The following is an 11,702-nucleotide window of genomic DNA, read 5'->3' on the forward strand; positions in this document are numbered from 1 at the left end:
GAGCATCAGAAATGCTATTTATTTCTCTGCCGCCCCCAGGCTGGCTAGCCTCTCCCGAGGTGGGGGAGTGGGGGGAGGCAGGCTATAGATGTGTACCTGGAGAGGAAGGCAGGGCAGGAATCCAGGATGGAGGGGCACACCAAGGGAGGAAGAGTTGGAGATGAGCACCATCCTGGGTCTTCTAGTCCTGTCTGAGGGCAGAGACTCCCAAGCCCTCAAGTCGTTAGAGAACACCAAAGGTCAGCAGGAGCTCAAGCAGGTCAGAGAGCCTCAAAGCCACGCCAGCCACTTGCTCTGTGTCCTTATTCTACATCTCCCATGCCCATCTGCTTCAGGCTACTTCCCCGCCCAGCCCCAAGCCCCAGGCCCTGACCATAGCCTTTGACAGCTTGTCCCAGTGCCTGGAATTCCATCAGTGAGGCTCCCCCTAGGTGGTTAGGGCATCGCCTGGTCAGCATGTTGCCCCCGAGACAGAGGAGCATGTGCAGTGTGGTTAGCAGCAATTAGCACCATAGACGGTGAATTAGGGGATCCAATTCCGTCCTAGTCACTAGCTTTGAGTGAGTCTAGAAGTTGGGGTTCTGAGTGTCCTAGAAGGGATGAGAAGGGGAGGTAGGAAGGTGGGAAGTCCCTGATGCAGGCTCCAAGAATTGCTACCCCCAGGCCCCTGCACCCCTTGTGAGGGACAGCCAGCGGTAAGGGCAAGAGTCAGCAAGCCCTCAGGTGGGGGTGGGGCTAGAAGGAAGCAAGGAAGAGGAGGAGGAGGCTCTGGCCCAGCAGAAGCAGGCCAGGGGGCTGCTTTCCAGAGACCCCTTCTGCTGCTGCTGCAGCCTCGGGGCCCCTGGGGCGGCTGAGGTAGATGATGACCACGTTGTCCTCTGGACCCGACGGCTGCACCTCATTGTCGACCGTGTAGCAGACCTTCCCCTCGGCTGCTTTGCCCTGGAACCTGCGCCCCAGCGCGTCCTCGCCACCCTCACCTGGTGTGGCCAGGGCCACATTTACCGAGCTCTCTGCGCTGCCCAGCTCGTTGGTGGCCAGGCAGCTGTAGGTGCCCTCCTCCAGCTTGCCGAAGTCAGGGATGAGCAGGCTGCCATTGGCAAAGGCTTGGAAGCGCGGGCGGCTGCTGGCTGCCAGGACACCAGGCAGGGCACGCCCATCGGCACCCACGTTGGGGCTAGCGATCTCCACAGTGCCACCGGGCGTCTGGATGTGCCAGTGGAGTTGGGGGGCCGGCTGCCCATCCACGTCACAGTGCAGTGCCAGCACAAAGCCCGGGCGCAGCTCAGCCCCATCCTGGCTGGGCTGGTAGGTGAGCTGTACCGAGGGAGCAGAGCAGGGCAGCGGTAGCAGGCGGTTCAGCCGCGTGCCCTTGAGCACGTGGGGCGAAGTGCAGGTGATGTTGTCCTGCTCTGGGATGGACACGGCCGTGGTCAGGGCCCACGTCTTGAACCACACGATGCCGCAGGTACAGTCGAAGGGGTTATCGTTGATCTGCAGGTGAGACAGTGCAGTGAGCGGGGCGAAAGTGCCCTCGGCCAGCGTGTGCAGGCGGTTATGGTTGAGCTGCAGCGAGCGCAGGGCGCGAAGGCTGCGGAAGGCGTCGCGGGGGATGAAGGTCAGCTCATTGCTGTCCATCTTGAGCAACTGAAGGGCACTGAGGCTGTGCAGGTCGCTCCAGGCAAAGTCGGAGATGAGATTGTGGCTGAGATCCAGGCTCTTGAGTTGGCTCAGGGAGGCCAGGGCACCCGCGGCCACGCTGCGGATCTCGTTGTGGGCCAGCCACAGCGACTGCAGCCGGGGCACCTCCCTGAAGGCGCCCCCCGGCAGGCTTGGCAGCTGGTTGGCCGACAGGCTCAGCGTGGTCACATTGGCCGGGAAGCCGGATGGCACGGCCTGCAGGTCACGGTAGGCACAGTCGGCGATGTGGAAACCATACTTCTCCCCGCATTCACAGGGCTCCGGACAGGCCTGCACCAGGCCCGCGAGGACCACCAGGCACAGCAGACGCAGCTCCTGCATCCTGCAGAGAAGGACATGCCTCCAAGGTGACCCCCAAAGACCCACAGAAGGCACCCCGACACAGAGCTCTTCCCCATCAGAAGGCCCTGCCCACATAATCCAGATAAGACACCCCCCACAGCACCTAGCCCACCACCCCCATTCTACAGAAGGGAAACTGAGGCCCACAGAAGGTCCAAGACTTGCCCGAGGTCACGCAGTCAGGAGGGGGCGAAGACAGGACGGAAGAGGACCCCAGCTCCTTCTCTGAGCCGAGAGCTCTCTCTGCCTCGGCCGGCTCCTAGCTGACTTTGTGACTTGAAATCTGTTTTCCAGCCGCCTCCTCCCCCAGCATTTGGCAGAGCCTCCCTCCTGCCCTCCCACATCCTGGCCACAGCCCCTCCCCCTGGAGCCCCCCAAAGGTACGCTCTGCCCCCTGGCCTAGACAAGGCCCCTTGTGCAGTGCACACCACCCCCATCTGCCCCACCCACCCCTCTCCTGCTCCTACCAGCCGTGACCACAGCACACACCAGACCCTTTCTACAGACTCACACCCTTGGCCTTTTCGGTTCAAACTACACCAGGCAGCTGCCTAAATAAACCCCTGCCAGGACCTCTCAGCTGGCTTGGATGAGGCCAGTGGCTCAACCCAAATACTGCTGGGGTTTCCAGAGCTGTGGTTGTTAGAGGGATCCATGACCCCTGGACAGATCCAAGCAAGGGATTGTCTGAGCACCCCAAACCAACAGGAAAGTGCCCAGTCCCCATGCCCAGTAGACTGCTTTCTCCTCCCACTGGCCCCTGGAGCCCTTTTGCCGCTGACTTACCTTCAAACTACTCTTTCTTAGTCAAGCAGAGCTTCTTCTAAGATGGAACCAACAAGCAACAAAGAAAGAGTTAGTCCTGGACAGTCTGCAGGGCCAAGGGAAGATGGCGATGCTGGAGGAAGGGGCAGCCTGGTCCCTGTCCCACCTTCAGTCTGCACACCCTGAATAAGGGCCTGCCCTTATCCAGACAGGGTGCCTGAGACCATCTGTTGAGACGAGGCTGCAGGAAGGGAACCCAGGCAGTCCGTATACTCCCTCCTTCCAGCAAAACGACTGCCTCTCTGCAGCAACAAGGACCCGTGTTTCATAAGTGACACCAGAAACTTGAGGGGGAAAAGATGCCAAATTTTTTGTTTTTTTTTTTCCTCTCTCTCTCTCACTCACTTTTAGCAGCTTCAACTTCCTTAAAGACACAGCACTAGCTGGACAGAACCCAAGAAAAGATGGGGCCAGAAGGATTTTATGGGAGGGAGGGGTGAGAAATTGAATCCCATGGAAGGTGGGGGACTTTTAACCTCAGTTTGAACAGGAGAAAAAGGAGAGGGCATTCTCCAAGTTGGGACCATGTGAGGGACTGTGTGTGCATGTCTGAGTGTGGGTGTGACATCTCTGTGTGTGGATGAGTTTGCGTGTGTGTGTGTGTGTGTGTGTGTGAGATCATGTATGTATGACTTTGTGTGTTTTGGAATGTTTGAGTGTGTGTATTTGTGCAGGTTGTGAGGCTAAGTCTTCGTGTGTTTGTGTGGATGTGCGTGAGTCTAATTCATATATTTGGGTGTGTGTGTGTGTGTGTGTTTATGTGTAGTAATGAATGTGTGTCTCTGTGACCGTGTATCTGTGTGGGTGGTGGGTGTGTTCCAGTGAAAAGCTGAGGCCAGAGCGTAGAAAACACCCACCGTGATCCAGAGTCTCGGGGAGAAGCCAAAACTTCAGGCCTGTTTTTGTAAGAAAACACATCCTCCTCACCAGCTCCCGCCCCAAGTCATGCCTGCCTGCTGGCTCCAGGCTAGGCTGTCCTAAACACTTGAAGTCCCAGGAGGTCTCCCTGATGAGCCGGGAGAGGAGGGCGGGGAGGCAGGCAGGGGTGTGACTGCTCTCCAGTCGGGTAAAAGGAAGCTCCGGACAGGAATCGGCCAGGCTTCAGCTTTCTGACGGGGATTCTGAGGCACTCAGGCTCACAGAGATGGTTCTATCACCCAGGACTCTCCACCTGGCAGCCAGGTGAGGCTGAGGACCTTTCTCCTTCTGTAATATTCTCTCTGGGGTCTCCCAAATTGCCTGAAACCCCACCGTTGGCGCTGCTTGTCTGGAGAGACAGCATTGCTCTCTGTACTCCACTGTTCCAACTCTAACTGCCTCCGGGGGAGTAGATTTACACCCAGTTCTTGTTTCATGTATATATATGTATATTTTTTAAATTTCTCTGAAGCTAATAATAGCCTTTTTAAAAAAGTGTCCCTCTATCTGCATGGTCTGTTTCTTCAAGTTGCCTTCTCCTCTCCACCGCCCCCCCCATTAGTTAACTTGTTTAGAACTATCTTTCCTTTTAGAGGTTTTTCTCAGTTAATTTACTCAACATAAATTTACTCCCTTATGTTTAAAGGGAGATCCCTCTACTAGGGAAGAAGCCTGTTGAAAGCAGACAACTTGTTCTCCCAGTTGTTGTTAATCCCTGGCATAGAGAAGATGCTCAATAAATAGCCCTTAACTCAATGAGTGAGTGAGCTGGGTGAGCATCAGATGCCAGAAATGAAAGCACTTTGGAGGTTCCCTTCTCCACACCCTCTTTTACAAATAGGGACTCTGGGTCCAGACCAGGTTCCTTAGGACAGGACGTTCTAAGGCTATCTCACACAATGTAGGGGACCCACCTCCCATGTGGCGCTAGTGGTAAAGAACCTGCCTGCCAATGCAGGAGACATAAGATATGTGGGTTCGATCCCTGGGTTGGGAGGGAGTGACCACGCATTCCAGTACTCTTACCTGTAGAGTCCCATGGATGGAGGAGCCTGGCAGGCTACAGTCCACAGGGTTGCACAGAGTCGGACACGACTGAGCGACTTAGCATGAGCATGAGCATGCGTGGGGGATCCATACTCTATTGGGTGTGTGAGCATGTTACCAGCCTTCCTGGGGGTCCTTGCACCTCATTCCACATTGTCAAAGACCTTGATGATAAGCCAGCACTAGGCCACCCTCAGAATCCTGTGCAGAACAGCTGGGGCGGGGTGGGGTGGGGGCGGCAGGGTGTGTTGTGGTGTGGGGACGGGGGCTATGGCAGGAGAAGCAAGAGTAACTTGCCCACCCAGGCAGAACCAAGTCTGCACGCATCAGTCACTGACAACCCTTCCCCATCTGCCCAGATCCCATCACCTCCTGAGGGTAAAAAGGGGGCAGCATGACACACCTCTCCCAGGAAGGACAATAGGACAAGGGCCACTGGGACCCAGTGGGCCTCTACTAAGAAGCATCTCATGTCCTCCAAGGCGCTTCACAGTGGGCCACGCGGGGCCACCCCCCACAGAGCCTGAGAAGCACAGGCGCGCCTCCAAGGGTGGGGCTTATCACCTCCTAGGCAGCCCCTAGGCTCTCCAGGTACCATAGTCTTATCAAGTTCTTCCTGCAAAGCCCGTCCCCAAGGAGATGATGTGAGCAGGTAAGGACACAGCTGGGAGTCAGCTCCCCTTTCTCTTCCCAGGCCAGGAGCTCCCTGGGGGCCTAGAGATGGGGGTCCTCAGTGAGCGTGTGGACACACTGACTGTCCCCAGATCACAGATGCGGGCACAAAGGCCCAGGGCTAGAGAGCATCTCTCAAACCCCAAACCTCTGCACCATCCCTGGATACCTGGCAGCCCTTCAACAGTGGAAGGGAGAATTGGGAGGTGGGGAATGGGAGGGAAGGAGTCAGGTCTGGAAGCCCTTCCTGCCTGCCCCATCCTAGCTCCTGTGGGCCTCAGGGTAGATTGCCCGGCATTCCTGGGATGTGGGGCTTTCGGTGTTAAAATCCAGACAGTCCCAGGCCAGCTGGAACAGCTGATTGCCCTAACAGAGGAGGTGGGGCTCTCCTCTTCCCAGAGTTTTTCTTCCGGCTCCCCCTTCTCCAGCCCTCCTCGGAAGCCCAGCCCTTTCTCCTCCCATCCCTCCAGGCTCTCCCCCCAACAGGCGGCCAATCCCTCCCCAGCTGCAGCAGCTCAACCCGCCTGAAGCCCCCACCCCAAAGAGGCCTCACTCCTGCTGAGTGACCAGAGCCACGTCAGCTTTTCCTGGAAGGCAAAGAAAGATCCTGGAGAGAGAGAAAGAAAATAGAGTGAGAGGGATAGAGCCCAGCGGAGAGGGAACCGGAGAGAAGCTGAGAGACCAAGGAAAGAGAGACACGGGCGGGGGGGATGGGCGAAAGTGCAGAATCACCAAGAGCCAGGGTTAGAGCTGAAGGTAGAGAAAGGAAGACACGAAAAAGAGGTGAAGAGAGAGGGTCTGGTGGGCCCTGAAACCAGCTTTGAGAGGAAGGAGACAGCAGGCACTCAGATGCGTGGGCAGTCGTGGTGGTAGGGCTTTGCCATCCTGCCAAGAGGGCGGGTGGGTCTTGATCCCAACCTCACTCTTTCTCCACACAGCTTGTGGGAATAACTGGGAGGGAGCTCAGCTGCTCCTGGAGGGACTTGGGTAAGCCTGTGGGTCTTCCCGGAAGGAGAGTCTGTTCTGGGCCATTGAGAATACAGTTTCTCTGTTTCAGGTGGGAGTCAGATGAGACCATCTGATGTCCTTCAGCCCTGATGTCCTAGAATTTCTAATGAACGTCTACCTTCACATGAGGAGTTTGTGTGCATGTGTGTGTTCATGCACAATCATTTCTATTTGCATGCACTGTGCTGGTTTTCCATGTGTACTTGTTGGTACGTGCACCCTGCAGGTATGAGGGGTAGATAGCTCGAGCGTCAGTTCCTTGTGGGGGCTCCCCAGGCTGTAACTGGGGGCATAGGCCAGGCTCCATCTTCTCACCTCCTCCCAGAGGCCCCTGCCCAGACAGAGCATGCCTGGCCCCTGGCTGACTCTGCTCTACTCCTGTTTCCTTTCCCACCCTCCACCTTCCTCTCCACACACCCCTTCCCATTGCTCAGGTGTGAGGGTGTCTCCCTTCTCTTCTTTGGTTTCACTTCCTCAGACCCTGAAAACCAGGAAGTGTCTCCGTGATCTGCCCCAACCCCCACCCTGCTCCCTGTGTTATCTTCTCACATCACCCGCTCCCACCTTGGGGCCCTGCTATTACTCTTTTCTCAAACTGGACTCTGTAGGGCTCACTTCCTCTATCTCAGGAGACTTTCAAATACCAACTCCCTAGATCTTCCCAGCCACCATATTGTCACTCTGTCCCCTCCGTTCAGTTCAGTCAGTTCAGTCGCTCAGTTGTGTCCGACTCTTTGCGACCCCATGGACTGCAGCACACCAGGCCTCCCTGTCTATCACCAACTCCTGGAGCTTACTCAAACTCATGTCCATTGAATCAGTGATGCCATCCAACCATCTCATCCTCTGTCATCTCCTTCTCCTCCCGCCTTCAATCTTTACCAGGGTCTTTTCAAGTGAGTCAGTTCTTCGCATCAGGTGGCCAAAGTATTGGAGTTTCAGCTTCAACATCAGTCCTTTCAATGAACATTCAGGACTGATCTCCTTTAGGATAGACTGGTTGGATCTCCTTATAGTCCAAAGGATTCTCAAGAGTCTTCTCCAACACCACAGTTCAAAAGCATCCGTTCTTTGGTGCTCAGCTTTCTTTATAGTCCAACTCTCACATCCATACATGACTACTGGAAAAACCATAGCCCTGACCAGACGGATCTTTGTTGGCAAAGTAATGTCTCTGCTTTTTAATATGCTGTCTAGGTTGGTCATAACTTTCCTTCCAAAGAGCAAGCGTCTTTGAATTTCAAGGCTGCAGTCACCATCTGCAGTGATTTTGGAGCCCCCAAAAATAAAGTCTGACACTGTTTCCCCACCTATTTGACATGATGATGGGACCAGATGCCATGATCTTAGTTTTCTGAATGTTGAGTTTTAAGCCAACTTTTTCACTCTCCTCTTTCACTTTCATCAAGAGGCTCTTTAGTTCCTCTTCACTTTCTGCCATAAGGGTGGTGTCATATGCATATCTGAGGTTATTGATATTTCTCCCGGAAATCTTGATTCCAACTTGTGCTTCATCCGGCCCAGTGTTTCTCATGATGTACTCTAAATATAAGTTAAATAAGCAGGGTGACAATATATAGCCTGGACATACTCTTTCCTGATTTGGAATCAGTCTGTTGTTCCATGTCCAGTTCTAACTGTTGCTTTCTGACCTGCATACATGTTTCTCAAGAGGCAGGTCATGTGGTCTGGTATTCCCATCTCTTTCAGAATTTTCCACAGTTTATTGTGACCCACACAGTCAAAGGCTTTGGCATAGTCAATAAAGCAAAAATAGATGTTTTTCTGGAACTCTCTTGCTTTTTCAATGATCCAGTGGATGATGGCAATTTGATCTCTGGTTCCTCTGCCTTTTCTAAATCCAGCTTGAACATCTGGAAATTCATGGTTCATGTACTGTTGAAGCTTGGCTTGGAGAATTTTAAGCATCACTTTACTAGCATGTGAGATGAGTGCAATTGTGCAGTAGCTTGAGCCTTCTTTGGCATTGCCTTTCTTTGGGTTTGGAATGAAAAGTGACCTTTTCCAGTCCTGTGGCCACTGCTGAGTTTTCCAAATTTGCTGGCATATTGAATGCAGCACTTTCACAGCATTATGTTTTAGGATTTGAAATAGCTAAATTGGAATTCTATCACCTTCACTAGCTTTGTTTGTAGTAATACTTCCTAAGGCCCACTTGACTTCGCACTCCAGGATGTCTGGTTCTAGGTGACTGATCACATCATCATGATTATCTGGGTCGTGAAGATCTTTTTTGTACAGTTCTTCTGTGTATTCTTGCCACCTCTTCTTAATATCTTCTGCTTCTATTTGGTCCATACCAATTCTGTCCTTTATTAAGCCCATCTTTGCATAAAATGTTGCCTTGGTATCTCTAATTTTCTTGAAGAGATCTCTAATCTTTACCATTCTATTGTTTTCCTTATTTCTTTGCACTGATTACTGAAGAAGGCTTTCTTATCCCTCCTTGCTATTCTTTGGAACTCTGCATTCAGATGCATATATGTTTCCTTTTCTCCTTTGCTTTTTACTTCTCTTCTTTTTACAGCTGTTTGTAAGACCTCCTCAGATAGCCATTTTGCTTTTTTGCATTTCTTTTTCTTGGGGATGGTCTTGATCCCTGTCTCCTGTATATTGTCATGAACCTCCATCCATAGTTCTTCAGGCACTCTGCCTTTCAGATCTAGTCCCTTAAGTCTATTTCTCATTTCCACTGTATAATCATAAGGGATTTGATTTAGGTCACACCTGAATGATCTAGTGGTTTTCCCTACTTTCTTCAATTTAAGTCTGAATCTGTCCCCTCACCCTGCCTTATTTATCCTTCTTCTTCTTCTTCTTCTTCTTTTTTTTTTGCCACAAGGCTGTGGGATTTACAGGATTTTAGCTCTCTGACCACAGATTGAATCCAGGCCACGACAGTGAAAATCCTAAACCTCTGGACCACAAGGGAATTCTTTGTCCTTCTTCCTAACACCTATGAAGTATCTGAGTATAATTCTTCTCCATCTCCCCAGTCTGAATATAAGCTCCACATGAGGGGGTACTTGGTTCTGTTCACTGCAATACACCCAGCGCCTGCCAAAGGGCCAGTCACTTAGTAGGTGTGCAATAAATAGTGTTGAATGAATTAGTGAAGAAAGACCTCTAGGCTCCTAGCAGGAAGCCTCTGCCCACAGCCCTCCTCTGTCTGCCCAGGGTCTCTCCAGCCCCTCCCTTCGGTGTGGTACTGCCGTCTCTGTCACTGGACACTCTCTAGCTGGCCTTCCTGGTCCCCACCTCCTAGCACCATCCTCGCTGCCCTCTTCTGACCTTTCCCTTAGTTCACAGGGACCATTTTCAGCAGCAGCGCCAACTGGGACATATCTCATTGGAATTATTTTTGTTCTTCTGCAGGCCAATCCCACAATTTCCAGAAATTCAGACCTTGGCCACACACCCAGGGCACATACCAGATTTCCACATTTCAGCCCCAGCCCTTCTATGAGGCTAGAGGTGGGATTGGGGAGTGCTATGAATGAATGAGGCTTTGAATTAATGTTCTAGACTGGAACCAGAGTTATACGGTCAGGATACCTGTCCCTAAGTAGCTCCAGGGTGCCGAAACAGCCCAAAGGCTATTTGTTAGGCGTCAATTTCAAAGGCTAGGTTTGGATGAAGGTGCAGGTTTAGAGGGTGGGACAGGAGTATTTTAAAACCAGGTCTGAAGCAGGGTCTGGGATCCAGCATGGGAGAGTAGCAATGGTCCCTGTGCTATTGGAAAGTGGAATCCTCGGCAGTAGGCAGAAGACTACAGACTAATGTAAACAGACCAAAGGAGAAACAGAGACAAGGGCAGAGAGAGAAAGAAGAGAGGAGGGAGCAGGCAGAGCCAGAGCCATGAGAGAACAAGGTGGGAAAGACAGGGACAGCCAGGAGGAGCGTGGAGCATGCTTCCAGCAGCAGAAAGCCCTCTGGGTACCTGCTTCCCATTAATAGGCCAGGCTGCAGCACTGTTTCCATGTAATCCTGCTCCACACAAACCTGCAGAAAGAGGTTGCAGGCAGGGTAGCAGGCTTCCCCCAACCTTGAGAGGCTGCCTGGAGGGTACCAGTGAGAGTACCACCCGGAGATGTAGGGAAGACAGGAGTTCCTGCTGAGGCCGCTGACCATGGGGAAGCAGGGCCACAGGCCTGTGCTGACCTCAGCCTAAGGCTGCCTCTCAGGGGAAGACAAGGAGAGGAGGCAGGTGGTTGGCCAAGCTGGGGAGGTGGCCTCGGCTGCAGAGAACTCTGGGAGAGAGCCAGGCAGGACAGAATGCCACACCACGTAGGGGTGTAGGGGTTGGGAGGAGAGGGTGTGAGCTAGGGGTCAGGAAGATTTGAGGGAGGAGCTTGGAACTTGAATGATTTTTCATAACAAAGAATGCAACAGAAAATCAAATGGACAGAGAGGCTTAATATAAAATATTACGGTTCTCTGCCTCCCATCCTTCCCTCCCCCGTCCTCCCCAGAGGCAACAAGTCGGGATGGTTTCTGTTTTTAGTTCTGCTGTGGTTACACCCATCAAGCCTGCCCAGAACATTTGCAGGGCTTGGGACAAGGGTACATTGGGGGCGCACATAGCATATGTCTAAATATTTAGAAGTTGTAAATCCTGCAAACTACATAATGTGTTCCATTCTCCCACCTTGAAAAATGTACTTTCATAACCACTTGAAGGCCAAGTTCAAATTTAGAATTCTTGTACTCTTCGGAGTCTTAGAACTAGACAGGCAGGCAGGGCCCACCCACCGTCTCCCACAGCCCCCAGCTGACAGCTGTCCTGTTTCTCTTCCCACCCCAGGCTCCATCCCGTACCATGAGGGGCCCTATGCAAAGAGAAGTGAATGTCCCAGTCCCCATACCCTAGCTCTGTCCACATCCCTTGCCTCCCTCAAACTGACTCAGGCCTCAGGGGACACACACCCTGGTGTAGCTCTCCCTCAGGAGGAGTGGTTAGGGTGAGAAGACTTACAGAGGCCCTGGAAGTAGGTTTCAGGCTGTTCATTTGGGCAGAGAATTCCAGGGTCCCAGGTCTAGAAGTGGGTGCAGGCTCTAGGTGGAAAAGTCCCCTTGAGAGGCATGTGCAAGATGGGATTGCTAGATAAAATACAGGATGTCCACTAAACAACAATTTTTTAGTGGAAGTATGGCCCCAATAGCAAATG

The 11,702-nt window shown here is 52.7% G+C and overlaps 1 protein-coding gene across 2 annotated transcripts; it reads right to left on the minus strand.

Annotated features, from left to right (window-relative positions):
* ISLR (immunoglobulin superfamily containing leucine rich repeat) lies at positions 1 to 3,155 on the minus strand. Of its 2 annotated transcripts, none has more exons than XM_061159017.1 (2): positions 2,830 to 3,155; positions 1 to 2,023 (listed from the first exon to the last, which is right to left on the minus strand). In XM_061159017.1, the coding sequence occupies exon 2, from the start codon at positions 2,020 to 2,022 to the stop codon at positions 736 to 738; it is 1,287 nt and encodes a 428-aa protein (XP_061015000.1). In that variant the 5' UTR covers position 2,023; positions 2,830 to 3,155; the 3' UTR covers positions 1 to 735. The 2 variants fall into 2 exon arrangements, with proteins under 2 accessions (XP_061015000.1, XP_061015001.1); XM_061159018.1 differs by lacking the exon at positions 2,830 to 3,155 and adding an exon at positions 2,209 to 2,340.
* Positions 3,156 to 11,702: the final 8,547 nt, after the last annotated feature.

The sequence above is a fragment of the Dama dama genome, chromosome 13 (genome assembly GCF_033118175.1).
Source record: "Dama dama isolate Ldn47 chromosome 13, ASM3311817v1, whole genome shotgun sequence".
NCBI classification, from domain to species: Eukaryota; Metazoa; Chordata; class Mammalia; order Artiodactyla; family Cervidae; genus Dama; species Dama dama.

Bases quoted from the DNA above. Each gene is read 5' to 3' on its own strand.
- ISLR (XM_061159017.1), bottom strand. From the start codon at position 2,022: ATGCAGGAGCTGCGTCTGCTGTGCCTGGTGGTCCTCGCGGGCCTGGTG.